General features: G+C 38.1%; 1 protein-coding gene across 1 annotated transcript; it reads left to right on the top strand.

Annotated features, from left to right (window-relative positions):
• Positions 1-252: 252 nt before the first annotated feature.
• On the top strand, positions 253-26,698 carry LOC121399542 (tubulin monoglycylase TTLL3-like). Its single transcript, XM_041580632.1, has 20 exons — positions 253-262; positions 9,738-9,823; positions 11,044-11,067; positions 11,427-11,462; positions 12,606-12,699; positions 13,561-13,637; positions 15,251-15,343; positions 15,907-16,000; positions 16,511-16,593; positions 17,868-17,939; positions 18,461-18,551; positions 19,044-19,093; positions 20,375-20,497; positions 21,273-21,363; positions 21,679-21,756; positions 22,136-22,307; positions 22,890-23,038; positions 24,357-24,600; positions 24,726-25,161; positions 26,363-26,698. Exons 2-20 carry the CDS (start codon positions 9,746-9,748, stop codon positions 26,423-26,425), a joined length of 2,148 nt encoding a protein of 715 aa, XP_041436566.1. The 5' UTR covers positions 253-262; positions 9,738-9,745; the 3' UTR covers positions 26,426-26,698.

Below are 26,698 nucleotides of genomic sequence, written 5' to 3'. Positions count from 1 at the left end.
TCAGAGCTAATGTTATTAGTACTCTTATAAATGTTCCCAATAATTGAAACACATCTACAAAGTTCACTCATTTTTCAACTTTTTCCAATCCTTTAAAGGAGAAGGAATCCCAGTCAGCGCAAAAACCCTCGCCCCCTCCCCTTTGAGGGTTTGACCGGCACATGTGCGGCCCCTACTGCGCATGTGCCGGTCAAAGCAGGAAGAAGATCGCTTGGAAGAAGATGGCATTGGTGAACTCTGTAGACTGGACCTGCGCAGAAGGGTAAGTAACAAGTTAGGGGCATTTTCCCAGCGGGACGGGTAGACCAGGGGGAGGAGGGAGGGTGGGCAACACACGGGAAGGGGGGAGGGTTTTTGCGCCGACTAGGTTTCCTTCTCCTTTAAGGGGATACTGTCATGGGAAAACTTGTTTTTTTCTCTCAAAATGAATTAGTTAATAGTGCTGTTAAGTTTTTCAAAAGAGCAGATTTTTTAATATTTTATTTTGAAATCTGACATAGGGCTAGACATATTGTTAGTCTCCCAGGTGCCCCCAGTCATGCGACTTGTGTTCTGATACACTTCAGTCACTCTTTACTGCTGTACTGCAAGTTGGAGTGATATCACCCCTCCCTTTCCACCCCAGCAGCCTAACAACAGAAAAATGGGAAGGTAACCAGATAGCAGCTCCCTAACACAAGATAACGGCTGCCTGGTAGATCTAAGAACAACACTCAATAGTAAAATCCAGGTCCCACTGAGACACATTCAGTTACATTGAGTAGGAGAAACAACAGGCTGCCAGAAAGCAGTTCCATCCTAAAGTGCTGGCTCTTTCTGAAAGCACATGACCAGGCAAAATGACCTGAGATGCACCTACACACCAATATTACAACTAAATACACTTGCTGGATAAGGAATTACATTTTATATTGTAGAGTGAATTATTTAAAGTATAAACAGTGTCATTTAGAAATAAAAAATACAACATAAAAATCAAGACAGAATCCTTTTAAAAATAGGTTCCTTGGTGTGTTTGTATCTGTTTGGTACTGCACTTACTGTATGTTATGCGAGAGGCTGATAGTTCTTGTGTGTGATTGGTGGCAAAGACCATGCACTATATACTGTATTATATATGTCATATTCTAGAGACATTAATGTGGGGGGAATTAATGGCTCTTTATTCATGTGCCTCTATTCATGAGAAGTCTCTTAGGTTTTTTTTGTGCTCCCAAAAGTTTATTATTGTTTTTTTTTTTAATTCTTAAAAGTCTGAGGTCATGCTTTCTACACCATTAAGTCCCCAACCCCCGGCACAAAAGGCACAGACGGGGGCAAGGGTCTTTAGTCTCTGCTTGATCTCACGGCTAGGGAGAGTCCCTTTAACTCTGGGTTCCACCAAAGCTTCCCCAGGACACCAAAAGCCTGGGGCAAAGGCCAAAAAGACTATCTGCGTGAAAAAGAGATCAGAGTAAAACACGTACATTAGGGTAACGTGCTACGGCTCCAGCCGAATTAATACATATTCTTGCAAATAATAAAAATGCAAGATGAAAGCAAAAGTCTATGGGCATAGTTCTAGATCACCATAGTGAGTCCGGCACCCTCTGTAGGAGGCACAACATCTTGGGCTTTCAGAGGATCAAGATTTATATTCATTCCACCAAGAGAGGCTTTTACACCCCTGCAAATTCACAAACGCGCGCATTGTACTGAACGCTACCTTTTACGCTAGACTTCCTTCGCCACCTCAGACCAGGCAAAGCACAATAGAATAGATAGGGATTTCTTCAAAAAAAGTTAAAAAATCTTCTAAGTCCCAAAAAACGCTGGTGTTTTTTCTATATTATAGGTGATAGGCTGAAAAAGATTGAAATTTTTTTGGGGCTCCCCTCCTTCCCCCCTACATTTCCTAACTCACCCTCTGTAGGAGGCACAACATCTTGGGCTTTCAGAGGATCAAGCTTCATATTCATTCCACCAAGAGAGGCTTTTACACCCCTGCTGATAAGAACAAATACTACACTTGATCTTAGCCAAAAGGACCCCCCAAAAGCTAATGCTATACAGTAGAAGAGAGACCATTTAGATAAAAGGTTATTCCCCCACCCCTGTCTGGTGGGTACTTACTCTTCTTTCTTTCCATACTGAGCCTAGAAAGAAGAAAAGCAAATCATTCAGAGCTTAATTTTATAATTACTAGTAGCTGGTACAGTCTTTACAGAATGGATCACAATATGGACCAGATTCAATTTGATAAAAGAAGAATATCTCTTATTTCAATTGCAGATTTCCCTACAGTACCAGATGCAATTCAATACACTATTTTATATTAATAAGTCTATGTTGTAAAAAAGTAGATCTGAATTAGAAGCTTTTACTCCTCAAACTGAATCTTGCCCATTTGTTTTCGGGGGATAAGCCATGAAATAATGTTTTCTCATAGAATTAAATCTGCTCCAATGTTTCTTACCTTAAATCTCCCCCCATCACTAGGATATTCCGACAGTGGGGTCTCTAACTCTTAGGGGATCTCTCTGTCTCTCTCTGATGGGCAATGGTGTGATTCCTATTTATGTAGCCATGTCAGTGTAACCTTTCCTGGGACCTACCTGCTACTCTGACAAACCTATTCTGTACCATCTGCCCAACAATTTGTGTGTGCTCTCTCACTCTGAGACACCTGTTCTGTTTGGGGGGGTCTCTTGTTTGAGGGAGCTGCTTTGTGTATAACCTTGAAGTTAACTGACCCCTAGGCTTTCCCTTCTGCCCTGAGAGACAGGCTTTTGAGATGCCAACCCCAGGCCTGGCCTATCTCAAAGGAGACAGGTTTAAATGGTTTCTCCTTTGGACATGTTAGGATCGTACGCTGTTTTGCACAGTTTCACTCTAGGGTTATGGATTTTTTGGGATTTTAAATGTTGTCTCTCTTTCGGTGATATTGGCTTAGGTACCTACCAGGTGTAGTGGCATTGTGAGTTCAAGCATGATGTCTATCACACAGCCATTTTGCTTGTAGAAACATTCATATAAAGTTTGCGCTGCTCATATTTATTTGCAAATGGTTGTTTTGCCCGTGCTTTTTCTTGAAAGCTAAAATATTTCACTGTTGTGCCCATCTTTCTGATTTTTGCAATTCGCATTGTGAATGAATCTTCGTAAATGGCTCGCAAATGAGACGGGTGAGTGCGCCCACTGTGCGAGGTTGCTGTGCGCGAAAATAGCTTTGACAGAACCTGCTTTGCGAATATTTTCTCTGCCACTAAAGCTGTGGTGTAATTCAAATGCAGAGTGTGCAAATAAATATTTGCAATATGCGATTTCTGACTTATTTAAAAAGCACTTATAGACATTCGCAATGTGAAAAACAAATTCGCAAATCTGTTTGCCCACTCTTATTCAGCTTTATAAATATAACCAGGCGCAGGGCAAATATAGTCACTGTGAGAACCAATCTGTACTGTGCGACATTTATAAATGAGTCCCAATGTGTTTGCAGCAGTTTAATTGTGTTAAAAATGGATTGAACCCAAATATGAGGAAGTTAGAAAAAACAACAAGAGTTCAGGAGAACCAGGGAGATATATACAGGGAATGTGCTTTATTTCAAAGCTGAGGAGCCACATACCAGGGGAGCAGCAAGGATACCAAACATGGTTGCTAATCCCATTCATACAAGAGTATTGTCATTTTTGAAATGGCATCTTACAACAGCCACTATCGTATTTGTCAGTTCCCAGATTGCCATTCAGGACCTGGTTGATAATTAACTGTGGTAGAACATTGTCAAACTAAAATGCATGGTATCTGAGTGTGTTATCCAAGTTCTCTGTACCTGGAAGGGGATTGCCTCCATAGAAATATTCCCATAAGCAAGACAGTTGCCATTTAATGCATTGGTCCCATTGATACAGACAGTAGTTTGAACCTGGGGCAGATAAGAGGCCATACACAGTGCTGCCCCCTTGCACACCCCAACCACTCCAACTCCTGCCTCCGGCACCCACAAGAAACATTCATGGACATTAGTAATAACAGTTTCTTTCCTTGGACAACAAGAAGCCTCTATTTAGGCCAAATATCTGGTCTAAAGAGTCTACTGTGAGATAGAATCAAGCAGAATATCATGTGCCTAATACATAATGTTTAGTCCAGAGGTATCACTTGCTTCTGACAATCCTATCATGGGGTGGGTGGAGGCATTAGGTCTGTCACTTTAAGTGCGATGCCCCAAAAATCATTTTTATTTTGCTCTAAATAAATTACAGTCGGAAGGAATTATTTCCACCACATTACAGGACCTGTGTGCATTTCTCTTTTGTCATTGTATTAAGTGAGCAAATCTGGTTAACCTGTTTTTAACCATTTATAAAGCAATAACCAGATATTGTGCTGCTGACGTGGCTTTTGGCACAGAAACTAAGCCCATATATTTACCCCAAATCTCACCCTAACTGACCTTCAGACCTGGCTTTCACATGAAGGACATTAAAATGATCTATTCTCCCCAATTCTCACAGTGAGTTTTTCCTGCCATTGCTCCAAGAGGAACAGTCCAACAATTTGTGAGCCACTGCCATAAGGTATTAAACGTGTTAGTCTGTTGGACCAGCCTGTTATCATATGAGGGGTCGTACATTGTATTGATCTATTCATTTAGTCCAAAAGCCCAAATGATTGGAAAAGCAGAAAGGGAAGGGTAACTACGGCTCCTCTTTATTTGCTTGTATGTCAACCACTGGCCTAGATGGAGCATCAGCCAGTTCATTTCTCAAGCCTGTCCAGTCATTGAACTGATCAAAATCCATGGCACCGACATATTGGCTGGGATCATCTGGACACAATATATATATATATATACAGAAAAGCATTAGTTTCCTATACATTTATGAGTACAGGTATGGTTAGCTTAGTTTTCCAAAGAAGGGAGTGCAGAGGATTACAATTGCCATATAATACTGCTGGGCGATGTTCATACTGCTGTAATTATAAACGTTAGGTGAGTGTTAGAGAGCTGTATTCCTCATCAGTCTCATCCAACAGGATCCTACTGAACTCATGAGAATTGTCTAGGAAGTTGGCAGATCTTTTATGTTCTTTATGTACTGGGATCATCTGTGCTGATGTATGTGCTGTACGTGCTGTGCTGAAGCCGCATTTGTGTAATGGAAAATGGAGAACTTACCCCACAGGACATCCAAGATGGCGACCTCCTGCTCCACCATGCGGTTCTTCCTGGTCGTGATATGACTGCGTCAGAAACGTGTCGCCCCAGGATTGGTCGCCGGCGATGGAATGGACGCCGGCGTCAGAATGTGCGCCGGCGTCAGGACGCCAACGTGAGGACGCTGGCGTCGGCGTCATGATGTCACCACGTCAAGTTTGGCGCCAACTTTGGACTATTTATTCCTGACTGCCCTTTTCACCCTTGCCCAATTATAGGTCTATCTTGTATAGTTCCTGGGTGTGATTTACTGCTTTTCTGATTATCCGTGTACCGACTTCTTGCCTGCTTTACGACTCTGATCCTTGCTGCCTGTATTTGACCATTTGCCTGTTTACGACCATTCTCTTGATAAATCCTTTTGTACCGCGAACTTGGTGTTATTGCCTCCTCCTTGGTCCACACTACAACAGAGCCTTCAGGCCCTGACAATTTGAAGGTGGTGAAGAGAAGTGTGAGGTTGGCCCGAACCCGTCCGACCCGAGTAAACCCCATGGGTATCGGGCCGACCCGCACATCACTATTTTCTACCCGTATAAGGATAGACAAAATGTGTGCCGAGTAATAAACTGTTGCACGTTACACAACCTGTGAATTTATAAACACCTGGTCTTTCTGATAAAAAAATAGATCCAGTTACCCATATATATTTTTGGTGGTTATATTGCATATGTATATTATGGGATGTTATTGTGATGTCATTGTGATGTCATAATGGATATTATGGGATGCCATTGTGATGTCATAATGGATATTATGGGATGTCATTGTGATGTCATAATGCACAATCACACAGGTGTTTAATGTCCAGCTGATTCCTGATCAGTTGGTGTTTAGCTGCTGAACAGAAAGCATCGCTACTGTCAGCAGCTGAATTCCAACATTTTTAGGGATTTTTCAAATCCTAAATTCTCATTCAAGAAAAACTCTACTAAATTGTAAGTACTCGCCTTTGTAATTGTTGAGGTGCTGTTAGTATTTAATAGTATTTCATTGAGGTGTCATAATGCTGGTTGTATTGCATATCTATATTATGGTATGTCATTGTGATGTCATAATGGTGGTTATATTGCATATCTATATTATGGGATGTCATAATGCCTATTTTATTGCATATGTATATTATGGGATTTCATTGTGATGTCATAATGGCGGTGATATTGGATATTATGGGATGTATTAGTGATGTCATAATGGATATAATGGGATATCATTGTGATGTCATAATGCACAATCACACAGGTGTTTAATGTCCAACTGATTCCTGATCAGTTGGTGTTTAGCTGCTGAACAGAAAGCATCGCTACTGTCAGCAGCTGAATTCCAACATTTTTAGGGATTTTCCAAATCCTAAATTCTCATTCAAGAACAACTCAAATAAATTGTAAGTACTCGCCTTAGTAATTGTTAAGGTGCTGTTAGTATTTAATAGTATGTCATTGAGATGTCATAATGCTGGTTGTATTGCATATCTATATTATGGTATGTCATTGTAATGTCATAATGGTGGTTATATTGCATATATATAGTATGGGATGTCATTGTGATGTCATAATGCCTATTTTATTGCATATGTATATTATGGGATGTCATTATGATGTCATAATAGCGGTGATATTGGATGTTATGGAATGTCATTGTGATGTCATAATGGATATTATGGGATATCATTCTGATGTCATAATGCACAATCACACAGGTGTTTAATGTCAAGCTGATTCCTGATCAGTTGGTGTTTAGCTGCTGAACAGAAAGCATCGCTACTGTCAGCAGCTTAATTCCAACATTTTTAGGGATTTTCCAAATCCTAAATTTTCATTCAAGAACAACTCAATTAAATTGTAAGTACTTGCCTTTGTAATTGTTGAGGTGCTGTTAGTATTTACTAGTATTTCATTGAGATGTCATAATGCTGGTTGTATTGCATATCTATATTATGGTATGTCATTGTAATGTCATAATGGTGGTTATATTGCATATCTATATTATGGGATGTCATAATGCCTATTTTATTGCATATGTATATTATGGGATGTCATTGTGATGTCATAATGGCAGTGATATTGGATATTATGGGATGTCATAGTGATGTCATAATGGATATAATGGGATGTCATTGTGATGTCATAATGCACAATCACACAGGTGTTTAATGTCCAGCTGATTCCTGATCAGTTGGTGTTTAGCTGCTGAACAGAAAGCATCGCTACTGTCAGCAGCTTAATTCCAACATTTTTAGGGATTTTCCAAATCCTAAATTCTCATTCAGGAATAACTCAACTAAATTGTAAGTACTCGCCTTTGTAATTGTTGAGGTGCTGTTAGTATTTAATAGTATTTTGTTGAGATGTCATAATGCTGGTTGTATTGCATATCTATATTATGGTATGTCATTGTGATGTCATAATGGTGGTTATATTGCATATGTATTTTATGGGATGTCATTGTGATGTCATAATGCCTATTTTATTGCATATGTATATTATGGGATGTCATTGTGATGCCATAACGGCAGTGATATTAGATATTATGGGATGTCATTGTGATGTCATAATGGATATTATGGGATGTCATTGTGATGTCATAATGCACAATCACACAGGTGTTTAATGTCAAGCTGATTCCTGATCAGTTGGTGTTTAGCTGCTGAACAGAAAGCATCGCTACTGTCAGCAGCTTAATTCCAACATTTTTAGGGATTTTCCAAATCCTAAATTTTCATTCAAGAACAACTCAATTAAATTGTAAGTACTTGCCTTTGTAATTGTTGAGGTGCTGTTAGTATTTACTAGTATTTCATTGAGATGTCATAATGCTGGTTGTATTGCATATCTATATTATGGTATGTCATTGTAATGTCATAATGGTGGTTATATTGCATATATATAGTATGGGATGTCATTGTGATGTCATAATGCCTATTTTATTGCATATGTATATTATGGGATGTCATTGTGATGTCATAATAGCAGTGATATTGGATATTATGGGATGTCATTGTGATGTCATAATGGATATTATGGGATGTCATTGTGATGTCATAATGCACAATCACACAGGTGTTTAATGTCAAGCTGATTTCTGATCAGTTGGTGTTTAGCTGCTGAACAGAAAGCATCGCTACTGTCAGCAGCTGAATTCCAACATTTTTCCAAAATCCTAAATTCTTATTCAAGAACAACTCAAATAAATTGTAAGTACTCGCCTTAGTAATTGTTGAGGTGCTGTTAGTATTTAATAGTATTTCATTGAGATGTCATAATGCTGGTTGTATTGCATATCTATATTATGGTATGTCATTGTGATGTCATAATGGTGGTTATATTGCATATATATAGTATAGGATGTCATTGTGATGTCATAATGCCTATTTTATTGCATATGTATATTATGGGATGTCATTGTGATGTCATAATAGTGGTGATATTGGATGTTATGGGATGTCATTGTGATGTCATAATGGATATTATGGGATATCATTGTGATGTCATAATGCACAATCACACAGGTGTTTAATGTCAAGCTGGTTCCTGATCAGTTGGTGTTTAGCTGCTGAACAGGAAGCATCGCTACTGTCAGCAGCTTAATTCCAACATTTTTAGGGATTTTCCAAATCCTAAATTCTCATTCAGGAATAACTCAACTAAATTGTAAGTACTTGCCTTTGTAATTGTTGAGGTGCTGTTATTATTTAATAGTATTTCATTGAGATGTCATAATGGTGGTTATATTGCATATCTATATTATAGGATGTCATAATGCCTATTTTATTGCATATGTATATTATGGTATGGCATTGTGATGTCATAATGGCGGTGATATTTGATATTATGGGATGTCATTGTGATGTCATAATGGATATTATGGGATGTCATTGTGATGTCATAATGCACAATCACACAGGTGTTTAATGTCAAGCTGATTCCTGATCAGTTGGTGTTTAGCTGCTGAACAGAAAGCATCGCTACTGTCAGCAGCTGAATTCCAACATTTTTAGGGATTTTCCAAATCCTAAATTCTCATTCAAGAATAACAACTAAATTGTAAGTACTTGCCTTTGTAATTGTTGAGGTACTGTTAGTATTTAATAATGTAAATCTGCTAAACTGGGATTAAGAAAAAGATGTTTTATCTAAAAATATATATTTGGAGTTATGGTTAGGGAATTCGCTTTGCATCCTGCAGTGTCATATGTTAATGTTAATATTGATGTTAGCTGGCAATCTATCCTTACCAGTTGTTGTGTAGTTTGCACCTCTAATGTACACTCAATTCTATTGTAAATATGGGTCGCTAAAGGTTTAGTCTAGGCCATAATTCTGCCTGTGGAACCAACACTCCAACAACATTTTTACCAACTACTGATATATTATTTCATTATTTCTAATTTGAACCACAGATCATGAATGTCTGTAACACAGCTGTGGTCTTAGCTCTGTATAACTTGTATCATGTCATTAAATGCAAATATTTCAATTATTTTATGAAATCCCAATAGACTCAAAAGTGATTTCATTTTTTGTCTTTGCAGAAAAGAAAATGTTTACAACAGTGAAAAATCGATCTAAAATATTATGGAAATACATATGTTGTTGTTGCTTATCATCAAAGAAAACAGTAAGTCTTCGAAAAATGAATATTCACTATTAGATATCTGTAATGCGCCAGAAGCAGCGCTCTGATTCCATTACCTGCTTTATAGTAGTATTGAAACCCATGCTGCTAAATCCATCAATTGCTGCAAATATGTTAACTACATTGTAAAGTAGAAGTTCTTCGTTTCTTTTTGAAGGCAAACCAACTAATAATATATCGAATACAATGTACAATATTTGACCAGGTCTAGTAACCCATGGCAACCAGACCAGTAAATGTTGCCTTGCTATGGGTTACTAGATCTATATCAACCTTTTATTACAAGACTTCCTATTTAAGGTCAGAAATACACGCTCAGATTCGGGGCGATTAGCCGCCCAGCGACAAATCTCCTCTTCTTCAGGGCGACTAATCTCCCCGAACTGCCTCCTGCTGAATCGTAGGGGCCGATTAACTAAGGGTCGAATATCGAGGGTTAATTAACCCTCGATATTCGACTAGGAATTAAAATCCTTCGACATCGAAGTCGAAGGATTTAGTGCAGATAGTACGATCGAACGATCGAAGGATTATTCCTTCGAATCGAAGGATTTAAATCCAACGATCGAAGGAATATCCTTCGATCAAAAAAAGTTAGCCAAGCCTATGGGGACCTTCCCCATAGGCTAACATTGACTTCGGTAGCTTTTAGATGGCGAACTAGGGGGTTGAAGTTCTTTTTTAAAGAGACAGTACTTCGACTATCGAATGGCCGAACGATTTTTACTTTGAATCGTTCGATTCAAAGTCGTAGTCGAAGGTCTAAGTAGCCCATTCGATGGTCGAAGTAGCCCAAAAAAAACTTGAAATTCAAAGTTTTTTAACTTCGAATCCTTCACTCGAAGTTAGTGAATCGGCCCCTAAATCTCTGGCAATTAGTGCGCTTCTTTTCCTCACGAGGAAACTTCAAGCGACTTCGGAAAATGAAGCGCTCTGTGTGCCATCCCACCGGCGATTTAAATTCTATCCAATGGGAGGCAGTTTAGGGAGATTAGTCGCCCCTAAGAGAGACGCTTTATCACCAGGCGACTAAATCTCGCAGAATCTGATTGTGTGTCTCTGCCCTAAGCTTTACTATAGTGCAGAGATGTGAGGGCTGAGGGCTTTAACAGTAGGGATTTATAGTAGGTTCTCAATACTGATTACATATCTGACATTTTGCTATAAATATCTAACATGTGTTTTTTCTTTCTTTTAATCAGACACAGAAAGAGCCAGAAGTCCGGGTAAGCAATATAAAGATCTATGTTATTATGGAGACAAAATACTGATCCATTATGGTCTTGATCCCAAAGTTGAACATTAAATTATACACCAGGCCATGTCAGTAGATTTGGGGATTGGCCAATTATTAATTATATCCCAGTCAGGGGTGAGGCCACTGATTCCCTCCTTTCCCATCAGAGCTACATAGCCCCCTATTATGATCTGATCTTGGCCAGAAATAATTGAATCAGCCAAATTTGGCTCTTCCCCTCTGTTTGAAGATACGATCATTCTAAAGTCTCCTTTTTTGTGCATGTCCATCTTAATTTATTGGTTATAATGCAGATATAACCTACTAACAATATATTTTTTTAACCAGATTCCACTGGAGGATCTTACGGAGCCCATCAGCCTGGTAAGCAGAGAAAACCTGTACATATATATATATATATATATATATAGTGAATAAAGTACCCCTCTTGTAAATTATAAGGATGTTATAAGTTACCGAGGAGTTTTATGACCATATAAATATTTATACAGGTCATGGAACTCCGAGGTAACTTCTAATATCACACGAGCCCTTAATATTCTGTTAATTATATTCTTAAAATACACAAGAGCCATGAATATCTTGTAAATTATATCCTTATAAATGTGACTAGTGATGTCATCAGTTATAAACGGTGAGTAGTGATGTCATTTCTGTCACATGACTCACTTAAACTTGTGTATTATAATAAATAAAGTACTCCTTGCTAGAAAATATAAGGAAATTAGAAGTAATCTCGGAGTTCCATGACCTGTATAAAAGCACTCGGCCTTCAGCCTCATACTTTTATATGGTCATGGAACTCCTTGGTGACTTATAATATCCTTATATTTTACAATAGGGGTATTTTATTCTCTACATAAACAGTGCATAGTAACAGGGTCAGAATGGGTGCCCGGGGGCCAACCGGGACTTCTGTCCTGGGCCCCCCTCTGAACTCCCCTGGTGCACATCCGAGCCACCGACCGCGTGTGCACTGCCCCGCCCCCTGCCACCAAATGTGTGTGCACTGCCCCCCCCACTGGTGCCACATCACTGAGCATGTGCGCTTGTTTGCCAGCTCAAACGCACTTCATTTTTTGTGCGGTCAGTGGGGCCCATAAAGGCAAGTACCAGGGCCCACCGTGTTTTTCCCGGTGTCCCGTCGGCCCAATCCGACCCTACTTAGTGATGTCATCAGTTATAATTGGTACTTAGTAGTGATGCCTTTTCTGACTCACTGAAACTTGTGTATTACTATAAATATTGTACCCCCTGTTGATAAATATAAGGATACAAGAAGTCACCTTGGAGTTCTGTGGCCTGTATAAAAACTCTCGGCCTTCAGTGTTTTTAAATACTCATGGAACTCCTCGATGACTGTTGACAAACAAATGCTAAAGTCCCCTGCTAATCATTCTCACCAGAAACATCTATAGAAAGTAGATTTATATCAGCTTTAGGTGTTTTAAAACTATCTTTATAAAAATGAATTAACTCATGTGTCTCTTCTCTAAAACCAACCAGGAAATAGAAATTCCGAAGGAAGAAAAGCCCAAACCCGTTGTCGAGGAAAGCGTGGAGAGGACGGAAGTAGTGGAGAAAGTATCCAAAGATTTAGGTAAGGCTGTTTTAAAACAATTCTTCAAGACTGATAGTGATGAGAATTTTTCAGGATTTCTAATTGACACTATCTGCTCTGTAAGAACCAAGTATTCGGTAGTTTACTTATAAGATATTTAGAATCCTGAACATGTTCCGACTGCAAAGGATTATGTGATTAAATGCAAATATTTAGCAATATTTTATACCATCCTAGTGACTCAAAAGGGGTTTCCCTAACATAGAGAAGTTAATTGCCAAGCTAACAATATCCATTTATGTGTAGTTTTAATCTCTACACTCAATTCTCTATTAAATATTGGTTGCTGAAGGGTATAGTCTAGGCCAGGGCTCCCCAACCTTTTTTACCCATGAGCCACATTCAAATGTAAAAAGAGTTGGGGAGCAACACAAGCATGAAAAGGTCCCTTGGGTGCCAAATAAGGGCTGTGATTGGCTATTTGGTAGCCCCTATGTGGACTGGCAGCCTACAGGAGGCTCTGCTTGGCACTATACTTAGTTTTTATGCAATTAAAACTTGCTTCCAAGCCTGGAATTCAAAAATAAGCACCTGGTTTGAGGACACGGAGAGCAACATCCAAGGGGTTGGAGAACAACTTATGGCTCACGAGCTACTGGTTGGGAATCACAGGTCTAGGCCAAACTTCTGCCCATGGAACTAACACTCTAACACCGGCCCTTTTACTGATTTATTTGTAATCATTTCTAATTTGAACCACAGATCATGATGATCACTAACTTGCCTGAGGTTATAGAACTGTATAACTTGTATCATGTCATTAAATGCAATTAAATTAGCAATGTTATATGAAATCCCAACAGACTGAAAAGTGACTTTTTTTTTTTTATACCTCCATAGGTCAAAATATCACAGAAGTGGACGAGAAACCAAACAGTGTTTTGGACTATGTAGGTGACTTGCCAGGCTGCAAAGAAGTAAGGCTTCGGAAAAGTATTATTCTCTATTACATATCTGTAAGGTGCCTGAGGCTGTAATGCTGATGGCTGCTAGACATTCAATTTGAGTTTTCATTCATAACAAGTAATCAAAAACTCTATTTTGGCATTTTATAATAGTGCTGATTCTATTACCTGCTTTATATTAGTATTTGTCCTAAAGTTGTATGAAGTTTCAGGCCATATCAGTAGATTTAGGGATTGGCCAGATATCAAATATATCCCTGTTAGGGGTGAGGATCACATTGGGCCACTGTTGCAATCATTTCCCATCTACATCACCCCCTATTGTGATCTGATCTTGGCCAGATGGTGAAATGATTGAATAAGCCTAATTTTACTACCCCTATTTGGTTTTGAGATTTAATCATTTTCTAAACTCTCTTTTTTGTGCATGACCAGCTTAAAGGGGTTCACTTTCAAACAACTATTTGTTTTTAGACAGATCACCAGAAATAATGTCTTTTTCCAATGACTTTCTAATTTCTATGTGTGATCGTTTTTCTAATTTTGTGAAAAGTGTAATTTTTCACCTTTTGAAGCAGCTCTGCAAGGGGGTTGCTGACCCTGTAAACTGTTTTAAGTGGATACATTTAGTTGATACATTTTTTATCTTTGTCCCTGCTGAGCAGAATCTCTGGGTTTCATTACAGGCAGCTGTTAGAATTGATACAATAGTTGCTAATACTCCAGAGATGCTGCTGAGAAATGTATCAACTAAGGGGTTATTTACTAAACATCCGAATGCAAAAATCACAGAAAATTTGTGACTTTTTTTTTTTTTAATAAAATCTGACTTTGGAAAAATCACGAATTTTTCAGAATTTATTAAACCCAGAGGATGGAAAAGTCAAAATCAGAAAATCTGGCATCTCAGACCTGTCCAGTTTGCATATAAGTTAATGGGAGAAGTCCCATTGATGTGCGCTGGGTTTCGAGAAATACCCTGAAGTTTTTGGAGTTTTCAGGTGAAAATTACGAAAAGATTGTAAAAATCAGATGAAAAAGTCTGAAAAATATGTGAAAATCTGATTTTTTTTTTCCCGCAAAGGAAATGTTCAGGAAAATGTAATAATAAATAAACGTTAAAAAAACCTGAGCGGATTTGATTGGAGTTTATAGCAGAAATTATTGAGATAAATTCAGACTCTGATAATGAACCCCCTATATGTTCCAAAATTGTAACAGTTTAGACTCTGCGCCTGTATTACTGAGCTGACAGACTCAAACACCAGAGACAGGAATATTCAACTTTAATCTTAGATTTTGGAAAAACAGTAAAAAATAAATAATGGAAAGTAATTGAAAAAAGTCTTTATTTCTGGGGAACAATCTAAAAACAACTGAATTGAAAAATGTGTTTGGAAGGTGAACAACCCCTTTAACACGTTAATTATAATGCTATAACATACTTACACTAGATTTCTTTTTATTTAACCACATTACTATGGAAGATAATAGTGATTACATCTCCCAGGTAAGATGAAATAAACTGCAATGTACAAAACAAAGATTTAAAACAATTTTTAAGTACTGCTCTACTTAAAATGAAAAAAATGATTAGAGTATTTCTCTCTCTCTCTCTTGAAAAGCAACAAGAAGCACAGAAGACCTGTGAAAGCAACGACCAGGTAAAGGGAATAGAAGCTGTGGAGATGCCAGAGAAACCTGTTGAGATAATCCAGGTAAGCAGGAGAGAAGTGTAAAGCATGAGGTCACTGGTGTATAGAGGCCGGTTCTATTGACATTGGGAAATTGAGCTCTACTGGCACCAAATGTCCAAAAATACCTTTGCATTGTAGGTGATGGGAATCACTGCATCAAAGAGTTTGATTGACATGAAAATGCTCCAACATCTTCATGTGATTCAAATGCTTTGAACATGACCTTCCTGACCTATATATAGTATATCTGTTTGGAGGGTCTATAGATCAATTAAAAAATGTTTTTTAAGGGATAAACATCACATCTGACCACTGATGCTCTCCTCTCCCATCTTACCTACATAGGGCCCTTTGATCATGTCTATGCCCAGGCCCTGGGATCAGCCAAATTTTGCTCAACACCTTATTGGTCAAGTCGGGCACAAATCTACTGTTTTTTAACTTCCTAATTACATTCAAGACTAATTCAGCCTTTTTCTTATAACCGTATAACACCATGACCTCCATGCTAACTATTGAAGATTCATTTCAAAAACTAATATTATACAGATTAATTAACTCATGTGTCTCTTCTCTAAAACCAGGAAACAAATATACCAAGCGCTGAATACCCTGACCCTGCTATCATGGAAAGATTGGCGACAATGGATATTCAGGAGATAATATCCTATTATTTAGGTAAGCTTGTATAAAAAACACTTCAAGAAAAGGTACCAATGGCATGGAGGTTGCCTCCAGCTGTACATAACTCCCAATGGCATAAACACAGTGTATTCTATGATTAATTAGGTTATTTACTAAACTTCGAATGCAAAAAAAAAAAAATTTGTGACTTTTACAAAAGCACAAATTTTTCAGAATTTATTAAAGCCCGAGGATGGAAAAATCCCAATCTTGAAATCCAACATCTCAGATCTGTCAAGGGTAAAAATTTTAAAGAGACAGTACATGATAAATTTAGAAATTATAATTTTCAAATTCTTTTCAAATTCGAATCGAATTTGGACTATTCCCTATTTGAATAATACAAAAATTAGCTTGAAAATTAGAATTTTTTAAATAAGAATTTTAACTTCAACCTTTGATAAATCTGCCCCTAAGCATACACTGTCAGAAATTGCCATTATAATGTTTCCATGCAATGTATTTAACCTCTGGATTCATTTTGTGCCATTTTTTCCCCAATAGAAGATGCCTTCTCCAAGGAAACTACAGACAGTAAAAGAATCATTGATATAAACAGTGACACAGACAGTGATACCGATACTCAGGTAACAGCGAATGCTCTCTGAGGTTATACAATTGATCTACAGTATATTTATCATGCAATTTTAAATGTCTGTAACAAGTCTAGGTTTTATTTCTTCTGTTTCTCTAATCAATTCACTAATCTATCCTAGTACTTTTATTGAGTTTTTCTATATTGTATATTGCCATTGTTCCTATTGGCCATACTGTGACCTGATAGTGGTAGGACAGAAGGAACCCTATGTGGGAGGCTATTTATAAGATAGGTCTTCTACATCTTGACCTGCCAGAGCCACGCCTCCAAAAAGAGTCCATTTGTATTGTTAGATAGATCTTCTACATCTTGACCTATCACATCCACTCTTCCAAAAAGAGTCAATTTATATTATTAAATAGGCCTTCTACATCTTGACCTGCCAAATCCACGCCTCCAAAAAGAGCCCATTTCTATTGTTACATAGGTCTTCTACATCTTGGCCTGCCAGATCCATTTCTCCAAAAATAGCCCATTTCTATTATTAGATAGGTCTTCTACATCTTGACCTTCCAGAGCCACTCCTCCAAAAAAAGTCCATTTCTATTGTTAGATAGGTCTTCTAAACCTTGACCTGTCACATCCACTCTTCCAAAAAGAGTCAATTTATATTATTAGATAGGTCTTCTACATCTTAACCTGCCAGATCCACTCCTCCAAAAAGAGTTCATTTCTATTTTTAGATAGGTCTTCTACATCTTAACCTACCAGATTTACTCTTTCAAAAAGAGTCAATTTCTATTACTAGGTAGTCTTGTATATCTTGACCTACCAGAGCCACTCCTCCAAAAGCGTCTATTTCTATTTTAATAAAAGTCCCATTTAAAAGAGAATAGAGATCATTAAATACCAACCAATGTGGCCAGGATATTAATAAGATAATAATATTCATTTATCCAAACAAATGAATAATCACAGTTGAGTCATTTATGCTAGACCATTTTCAATCCATGAGCCCCGTGATAATCACAGTTAGGAGTAAATTTTTTGCTAGAAAAACCTATGCAAATGAATGAGACAGCAACAAAAAACCAAAGATAAAAAGAAAATGTGTGTGGATTATCTTTCTGGGGACACACTGTGTGTGCCTGTTATTATCATGCAATTTTGAGTGTCTGGAACAATGTTCTAAGTTTACTTTTTTCTGTTTCCAAAGTCTATCCTAGAATTGATATTGTTTTTCCTGTTTTGTGCCATTATTAAATAAATCAAACAGGTGCCACGTGCAATAACTTACCCAAAATCTGTTTTGTGCATCCACAGTTTCGACATATGCCACTGATACTAGCAGAGCGACACATATATTTTAAAGCCCAGTTGGAAAAAGCAATTCGGGTAAGTGATATATTATTACTCTCAATTGGTTGTTTCAGATCCCAGCCTATTGGGAGTAGCAGTTTAACAAAGGCTAAATAAATGCTGATATTGAGCTGGCCTTCAATCCTGCTCTCCATTACGTTATATCAGGGGTCTCAAACTTTCTTTTACCAGTGAGAAACATTTAAATGAAATAAACAAGTTGGGGAGCAATACAAGCATGATAAAAGTTCCTAGGGGTTCCCAATAAGGGCTGTCATTGGTTTATTTGCCTCTATGTGGACTGGCAGACTACAGATGGGTCTGTTTGGTCTTTATGCCTCCAAAAGTTGCTTCCAAGTCAGAAATCCAAAAATGAGCAGCTGATTTTAGGCCACTGGGAGCAACATCAAGGGGCTTGAAAAGCAACATGTCGCTAGATCACTGGTTGAGGATCACTGCATTACATTCTGGGTGATTACTTGACTCCCAACAGAGTGAGGGTTTTTCATGTCTGTTTATAAAAATTAATTCATGTTTTTCTCTTTTAAACCTACCAGGAAAAGAAAATCTTCTGGCTGCTACATTCTCAACACATCGATGAAAGCATGCGTAGGAGAGGATGGATACAGAAAATATCTTTTACATTTGGTAAGTCTGTGTAAGAAGCAGCGGTGATTGAAAACTGGGCATTTCAGGTTTCAAACAATATTATTTCTTTAGTGATATAGTTAATTGCAGCAGTTCCCACTGATACTTACGGCACAGTACCAGTGGCATGAAAGGTGCCTCCAACTGTATCATCAGCCGCTGTTACATACGATAGACTCTCACAAACACACCTTTCAAGTCATCTCGCCTAATGTGATAAATATCAGTCTCTATTGAAGAAACAAGTATTCTGTGTCTCTATGAAGGGGTTTCTTCTTCCTGGTTGCAGTGTACAATGCCCAGTAAGACATACGTTTAAGCAACTGAGCTTGCCGAGTCATCTTAAAAGTGAAACCTTTTGTTTATTGAAGAGACTGTATGATATTCCCTAACACATAGAAGATACATTGTCAGAAGCGGGCGTCATTAGAAAATTCTGTATATTCTATTTAGCCGCTCCATCAATACTGATCTCATTTTTCCCCCTAACAGATGCAGAAGCGAGGGATAGTAGATATCTTGATCCAGACAGCGGATTGGAGGTAAATCCAAAGCTCAATAACTACAAGACAAAGAGCAGAGCAAGCTATAAATGTTTTATTTTATATTGTCAGCCCATTGGTGGATAGTGATACAACACTCAGGGGCAGATTAATCAAGGGTCAAATTTAGACTTCATGGGAGTTTTTAAAAACCCACATAAACTCCCATGAAATTCAGTTTCTGCAATTTGGGTGAATGGGATCGACCCGCAAACTCAAATTCGAATTGAAATCGATTAGAGTTATTTCTGCAAATGACTCCATTTGCTGCAAATTGATTCCAGGACATCCCCCAACTTGAATTCATCCAGTACATGATAAATTTCAAAATTGTAAATTTTTTAAAAACTCGCAAATTTCACTTGAAAATTTTAATTTTCACTTCAACCCTTGATGAATCTTCCTCTCAGTCATTTATAAACTGTAGGACTGTAAATTTTTGTGGGGGGATCTGAAAATAATTTTGTCAACAATCAGGCTAAATTTATGTGCAAAACCATTATAGGAGAATTCAACCCTAATGTTAAAAAAACCCTACCCTACATAGCCCCCCATTCTCCACACAGCCTAAGGGTTACCCCGGGCAAATGCCCCTAAATCTTTACTTACCCCTCGGTGCAGATTCAGGCATCGGCGTTCACGTGTGCCATCTTCTTCTCTTTGGAAATCTTTGGAATGAGACCGGCGGCGTGGTGGCACATGCGCAGTTGGAGCATGCGCATGCGCCAAAACTCACAAAAATTGCAGAAGTGCCGGTCTCATTATGAAGATTACTGAATCGGCTGAAGATGGTGCCAATGAACTTTAAATGCCTGAATCTACACAGAGGGTAAGTAAAGACATAGGGGCATTTGCACAGGGTAACATTTAGGCTCAGGGAATGAGGGAGGGGTCTATGTAGGGCAGGGGCGTAGGGTTTTTTTAATTTTAGGGTTGAGTTCTCCATTAAGCCTGTACAGAGCACTGCCCCTGTTTGCAGGGGTGTAACTAGAGAGGAAGCAGACTCTGCGGCTGCTGGGGGGCCCCAGGAGGTATAGGGGCTCCATTAGGCCCTAATTTGTATACAATTTCAATAAATATTGGTAGTGTTGAGGGTCCAGACAAACATGCTAACAATATGTTTCCAATGTATAGAATATAGCAGCAACAACTAGACCTACTTTTATTACCTGGGGAAAAGAAACAAGTCCTATGACTAAAGAAAAGATTAATATTTTTTAACAAATTTGCTGCGTTTACCTTCTATAAATAATTTTGTGCATTTATGTTTCTGTTTTTCAGCTGAAGCTTTCTTATTCTGTAAAGCCCTCACTGATCTGGTCATACCGCCATTATCCCTACTCTATTGTGGAACAAGATCAGATGATGAACAGCTATACAAACACAGACTGCTTTACAACCAAGGTGAGTACGGGCTGCTCAGGATCACTGCAACGCTCATATCATTATTAGCAATGCATGGATTTTATGGTGATACTGGGTATTGTAATTGCTTGTTATTACTGACGATTTTAATACTATACTCGACAATGGAAAAACATCCATAAAATCTCAATGTAGGGTATAAATTACAGTATGAAATTCAGGGCAGGGGATGAAGCCTATTTCTAGGCTATAAGGTCCCATATATTCTTTGGAGTTTGCCCTCCTACCTACCTACAGTCACATGCAAGTTGATTATGATAAAACTCGGAGAAGTTTATTATTTGTGTCATGGAAAATATGCCACTAAGGGGCTGATTTATAAAGGGTTTGAATTGAAAATTCTAATTTTCTTTTATTGCCAAAACACTCAAACAACAAAATTTGAATTGTGAATTATCCAAACTGGATTTAAGTTTTAGAATTTTGAGATTTATCATACTCTGACCCATTAAGAAGTCGAATTTGACCATTCGCCACCTAAAACCAGCCGAGTTCATGTATAAGTCAATGGGAGACATCCAGGGACCAATTTGGACATGTTAGTAGCCTTCCTGATATTCGAGTTTTTTTGGAGAAAAAAACTTGAATCGAGCTAGTCTAATTCGATGCGATGTCGTCCAAGTTTTAGATATTCGATTTGTTTTTATAAATAACCCCCCAGTTGAATGATGAGTATATTCGAATTTAATTGAGTTTTAAAAACTCACATGAATTTGAAATTTGACTTTTAATAAATGTGCTTTCTCTTTTCTAGTTTGGACTGTGCGTGAATTTAAAGAATGCGGACACATTCTTCCCACGTTGCTATGACCTGTCAGATGAAACAGGGAGAATGTTATTCACTGGTAAGAGCACATTAACATGCACTCAATATTCAGAATGTATATTCCCATTATCTATGGAACCTGGCTTTCTTTGATCCCCAATCACAACCACAAACATCTTTGAGAGTCACTGATAATTTTCGGGGCATTTTCCCAAAGGAACTAGATTCCTATTGCAATTGGCAGTTTCATTTGTCTGACCATGCTCTCTAAAGCAATTATTCCATAAAGTTTTATATCTGATTATAAAGCAAAACATACAGTAGCTGAATTGGTGAGTTATTAGCCCTATTAGAAATAAGAGATGACATTCTTTGTTTCTTTCTCTTTATTTAGATGACTTCATGAAAACTGCAGCGTATAGTATCATAAAATGGGTTGTAAGAAGAAACAGTTCGCCTGTTCAAGCAGAAGGTAAGAAGCTCTGCCTAATTCCTGTGCTGAGCTGCCCATACACCTGGTTCATAATTCTGAAATTACAATTAGTGATGGGCGAATAAATTCGCCTGGCATGAATTCGCTGTGAATTTTCACATTTTGTCATCAATTTCCGATTTTCAAGCTTTTTCGTGAAAATGTCAGATTTTCAAGATTTTTTCGTGAACATGTCAGATTTCCCTATTTTTCCACAAATTTTTTGCAGTTTTGCGAATTTTGCAAATTTTGTGGAAAATTCGAGAATTTTTTTCGGCGAAGCGAAACAGGAGAAATTAGCCCATCACTAATTACAATATAATTTGCTTCCACTTTTTCTCTAACCACCTCTGCTTTTTGTTATCTTTTTTTTTTCTAGAAACTACAAGGAACGGCTGTGTTGCACCTATTTCAGTCAATTTAATTTTAATGGCCTTTAAGGTCTGCAAAATGTTCATGATTCCCTCAGTAAATAAGGACATAGACAAGAAAATTGAAGACATGGATCCCGATTGGACAGAATATTTAGAGGGATACTATCAGCTCATACAGTAAGTTGTGCCAGAATCAACCAATGGAAATGTACACTAGATATGATTGGAAGACGGGTTTTTTATCTATATAATATACAGAAAACAATGACAGTGGGAAAGCATTTTCCTGTTTATTTTTCTATTTTTATTTCTTATAAATCCTGTTGTCCATAAAGACAAGTGCTGTAATCACATTATTGCACCTTTTGGGCCCAGCACTGAACAAACCTGCTCAATCTCAACATTGTGCCGCTTCTTTGTCTGGTGCAAAGTGCAGAGTATAGTCAGGTACATGGGAGATCACTACCTGCTGCTTTGACTTGACTGAATAAGCGAGTCTGCACCAATCAACCCTTCCCACTGAGTGTCTGTTTTTATACGTTCTGACCATTGCCTGTGATCTAATTAATGAGCCCTATTACCTTGATACAGTACAGTGTTTTTAGAACTCCCAGACTGAGACAAGCTATACGGACTCTACCGTTGATCAGTTCTAGATAATAGGTTCATTCCTTCATACTATAGATCAAAACTGTCATGTATAAGGTGGCAGTGATTAAACTCAAACTCACACTAAATGGCAACCATGTATTGTTACAGCGCCGGCGCAGAGATTAAGAATTCCGCCACGTATGCTGAACCTTGCCGCCACGTTTTAGATCAAATTCAGGCAAAACTCCCACAGCTGGATATCGACACAGGAAGAAATATCTGGATCCTGAAACCAGCCGCTCTCTCCAGAGGAAGATGTAAGAAAATATAGTGACTGTGTAATCTTACGGGACAGAAAATAAGTTATTCTTAAGGGTTCCTACTAGGGATTCACCGAATCCAGGATTCAGTTGGGGATACGGCCAGGATTCAGTCTTTTTCAGATGATCCTTGTGCCTGGCCAATCTGAATCGTAATCTGTATATGCAAATTAGGGTGGGGGAAAGGAAATCAAGTGACTTTTTGTCACAAAACATTCCTTTCCCGTACCTAATTTGCATATATTGAAATTAGGATTCAGATTCGGTTCAGTATTTATCCTAATCTTTCACAAAGGATTCAGCCGAATCCCAAATAGTAGATTCAGTCCATTCCTAGTTACTACTTTTACCATTAGTGTTCTTTGGGTCAGACATGATTTATATATTCATTTATGTTATGAACAAGGTCCTGCTCTGTTTTCCTCCCTTTGTTGCACCAGAAAAATGACTTTTTTTGCCTTTTGGGTTATGTAATATCAGGAGCAATGTTTGCTTCCCTTCTTATCACCCATAGCAACCAATCAGCATTTCCTGGTCACCTGTTTAAAAGAAAGCATCTTATTGGTTGCTATTGGTTACTGCTCATTTGCATTGTGTTTTTTATTACATATGGGGGATAGTGATATATTATGGCTTGTGCTTACAGAAGATTGGCTAGCTGTGCATTGTAACCAGTTTACTGTAACAAACAAGATTTCTGTCTATGAAATAAAATGATTGGTAGTGATAGGCGACTTTGTCCCGTTCACTGCAAAATTTTTGAAACAGCAAAAAATTTGCGAGCCACATTGAAGTCAATGGGAGTCAAAATTATTTTGATAGGCATCAATTTTGACTATTCTGACTTTATTTTTGACATGCGGATTTTTTGCTGGCAAATTTTTGCCGTAGTTTATTCGCTGGTCGCAAAACCTTGTAAATGTGCCTCAAATTTGCTCCTGGTGAATTTATTGGCCCATCACTAATGATTGGCCCAGTTTAGCAGGGGAGGTCTTAGTTACAGGAAGGGTTGGCACTTCACTACTGTAATTTGTACAGATATGAAAAATACATTCTCCATATCAAAGTATCTAGTATTTCTGATGCCTAAGTAGACTGTACTTTCTTTCGTGCAGCCATACTAAATGGTAAGAAATGTAGTTGATATTTGCTGTGGTAGACTTGGAATCTCTATATTTCCGCAGTTGTCTTTCTAATGGCTGCTACTTTTTGTAGATGTTTTTTCCTGTTTAATAGAAATATTTGCTAAAAATTACATTGGAACTGACTTACAGAAAGACTGACTCTGACTATACATGTGTTGTTTTTTTTGCAGTTATAATTTGCATTGATCATGTGGACGATATAGTCAAGTTTGTTGAAAGTCATGACAGAGTTTTTGCAGCAAAGCAGTGGGTGATACAGAAGTACATAGAGAGGCCATTTCTCATTTACAACACTAAGTTTGATATGCGCCAGTTTTTCTTAGTAACGGCCTGGAACCCCCTGACAATCTGGTACTATAAGGAAAATTACATTCGTATGTCATCACAACCTTTCAACTTGGAGAATCTGGACAAGTAAGTAGCTGTTGGAATGTCTTTCGCTATTTAGAGAACTCATTGGACAGCAAAGTTAAATTATACCAAGTTAAATTATTTTACAAGCACAAAATATGACAGTTGTGTTGTCTTTGTTGTTGCAGCTCCATACACCTGTGCAACAGAGCCGTCCAGATGCAGTTTAAAAACTGCCCAACCCGACACCCTGAGCTGCCTGAAGACAATGTATGGTCTAATAGAAAACTGCAGGAATACCTATGCATGATTGGAGCAGAAAACGTCTGGGAGGACGTGATGGTGCCAGGGATTAAGAAAATCATATATCAAACTATGCAAGTTTCTCAGAACAAAGTAACGCACAGAAAGAACAGTTTTGATATTTATGGTGCTGATTTCATGTTCAGCGAGAACTTCAATCCGTGGCTCATTGAGATCAATTCCAGGCCAGATATGAGTTCACCCACAGCAGTGACTGGTGTGATCTTTGAAAGTATTTTAGAGGACACCATAAAAGTCATCATTGATCGTAAGAAGGACCCTAACTGCGACATCGGAGCATATGAGCTGATACAGAAACAGGTACATTATTATCAAGGGGTGAATGATAAAAGGTATTCATTATGGGAATATATAATCATAGGGATATATATAAAATGATAATGCGGTCTGTGAAGTGGGCAGTATATTTTATAAATACAATAAATTGCCAGGGGAAGGCCAGCTCAAGGTTACAGTTTAATTTAGTACTTGTTACTGCATGCTACCCTTCTCCTAGGAAGATCCTGCAGATTGGGCTCTATAGAAGCAAAGTTAAGCCACTAGTTATCTCACCCAATCACAATTATTCTTCTGCCTCTGCAGTATCTCCAATACTTTTAACCAGATATGCTGAATACAATATCAGATAAGTCCCATTGAGTCTCAGAATTTGGCTGTCATTTCTCTGTTGAGCTCTGCACTGAATTAAAGCCAAGATAGAACAAACAGTGCCTCATGTGCATCAAATTAAGACTGTAGAACACAGTATGCATTCAGTATTGATATATTATAAGATAAAAAGGGTAAACATACTGGTGAATATTGACTCTGTACATTGTAGCCTTTTGCATTATATCACTATGGACAGGGGTTGTCATTTTTTGTACTCGGCTGGAACTTTCATTTAAATTAATACTTCTTGTTCTTTTGTTTGTAGCCTTAAAATGAATACCTCAGTATTCTGATACTAACAGTGCAAGGAGCTTCAACACCAAATCCTCTCTAATGTATCAATACATATATATTTTTCTATATATATATATATATATATATATATATATATATATATAAAAAAATCTATATATATATCAATCCAGTAAGATCAACTTTGGCATCTCCCAACCAATAATTAGCTTAATGCCGTATTTAGAACATTTGCCTGTTGAAGGTGATTTGGGAACTGAGTTGGGCGGCCAGTGGGAGAAAAGCTCCAGAGCCCAATGCAGTGATATTGCTGGCAGCAGGGAGGGTGGGAGGAGGGCACCCTATGAAGCAGGCTCTTAATAGTAAGGCCTCCAGCATAGGGAAAAAAGCTCTGGCTGCCAGCAATTGCTGAAAGGAGAACTAAACCCCCACTTTAGCCAAAACTCCCCACTGTCCAAAATCACAAAAAATATCCCATAACTCTGTAGTATATTAAAAAAAATATTTTTATTCAAATAACATGTTAAAAAGTTAGGCAAGTGGTATTCCTCTGAATACCATGTATGGTCTGCATATGTTTTTAATATGATTTTTGAAGCTTGAAGGGGGCTTGGTGGTGCAACACTTTTTGGATTTGCCAATTAGACCCAAAAGGCACTGAAAAGACCAGAAGCTGCTGGAAGGACCCGAAGCCGCCGAAAAGACTGGCAGAAAGACCCAAAGCCACCAGAAGAAGCCAAAGCAGCCGAAAAGACCCGAAGCTGGTGAAAAGACCTGAAGCCGCCGGAAGGACCCGAAGCCATGGAGAAGGACAACGATGCACACACATTGGCTGGGCACTTACAAACCTGCACCTGGTCCCCTCTGAGCTGTACCTACACAGTCAGCAGAGGAGAAGTCTTTGATTGGTTTATCCTGACTAAACAGAAATAAA

The sequence above is a fragment of the Xenopus laevis genome, chromosome 1S (genome assembly GCF_017654675.1).
Source record: "Xenopus laevis strain J_2021 chromosome 1S, Xenopus_laevis_v10.1, whole genome shotgun sequence".
NCBI classification, from domain to species: domain Eukaryota; kingdom Metazoa; phylum Chordata; class Amphibia; order Anura; family Pipidae; genus Xenopus; species Xenopus laevis.
Note: the sequence above shows the minus strand (reverse complement) of the source record. Positions and strands in the feature narration are given on the sequence as shown.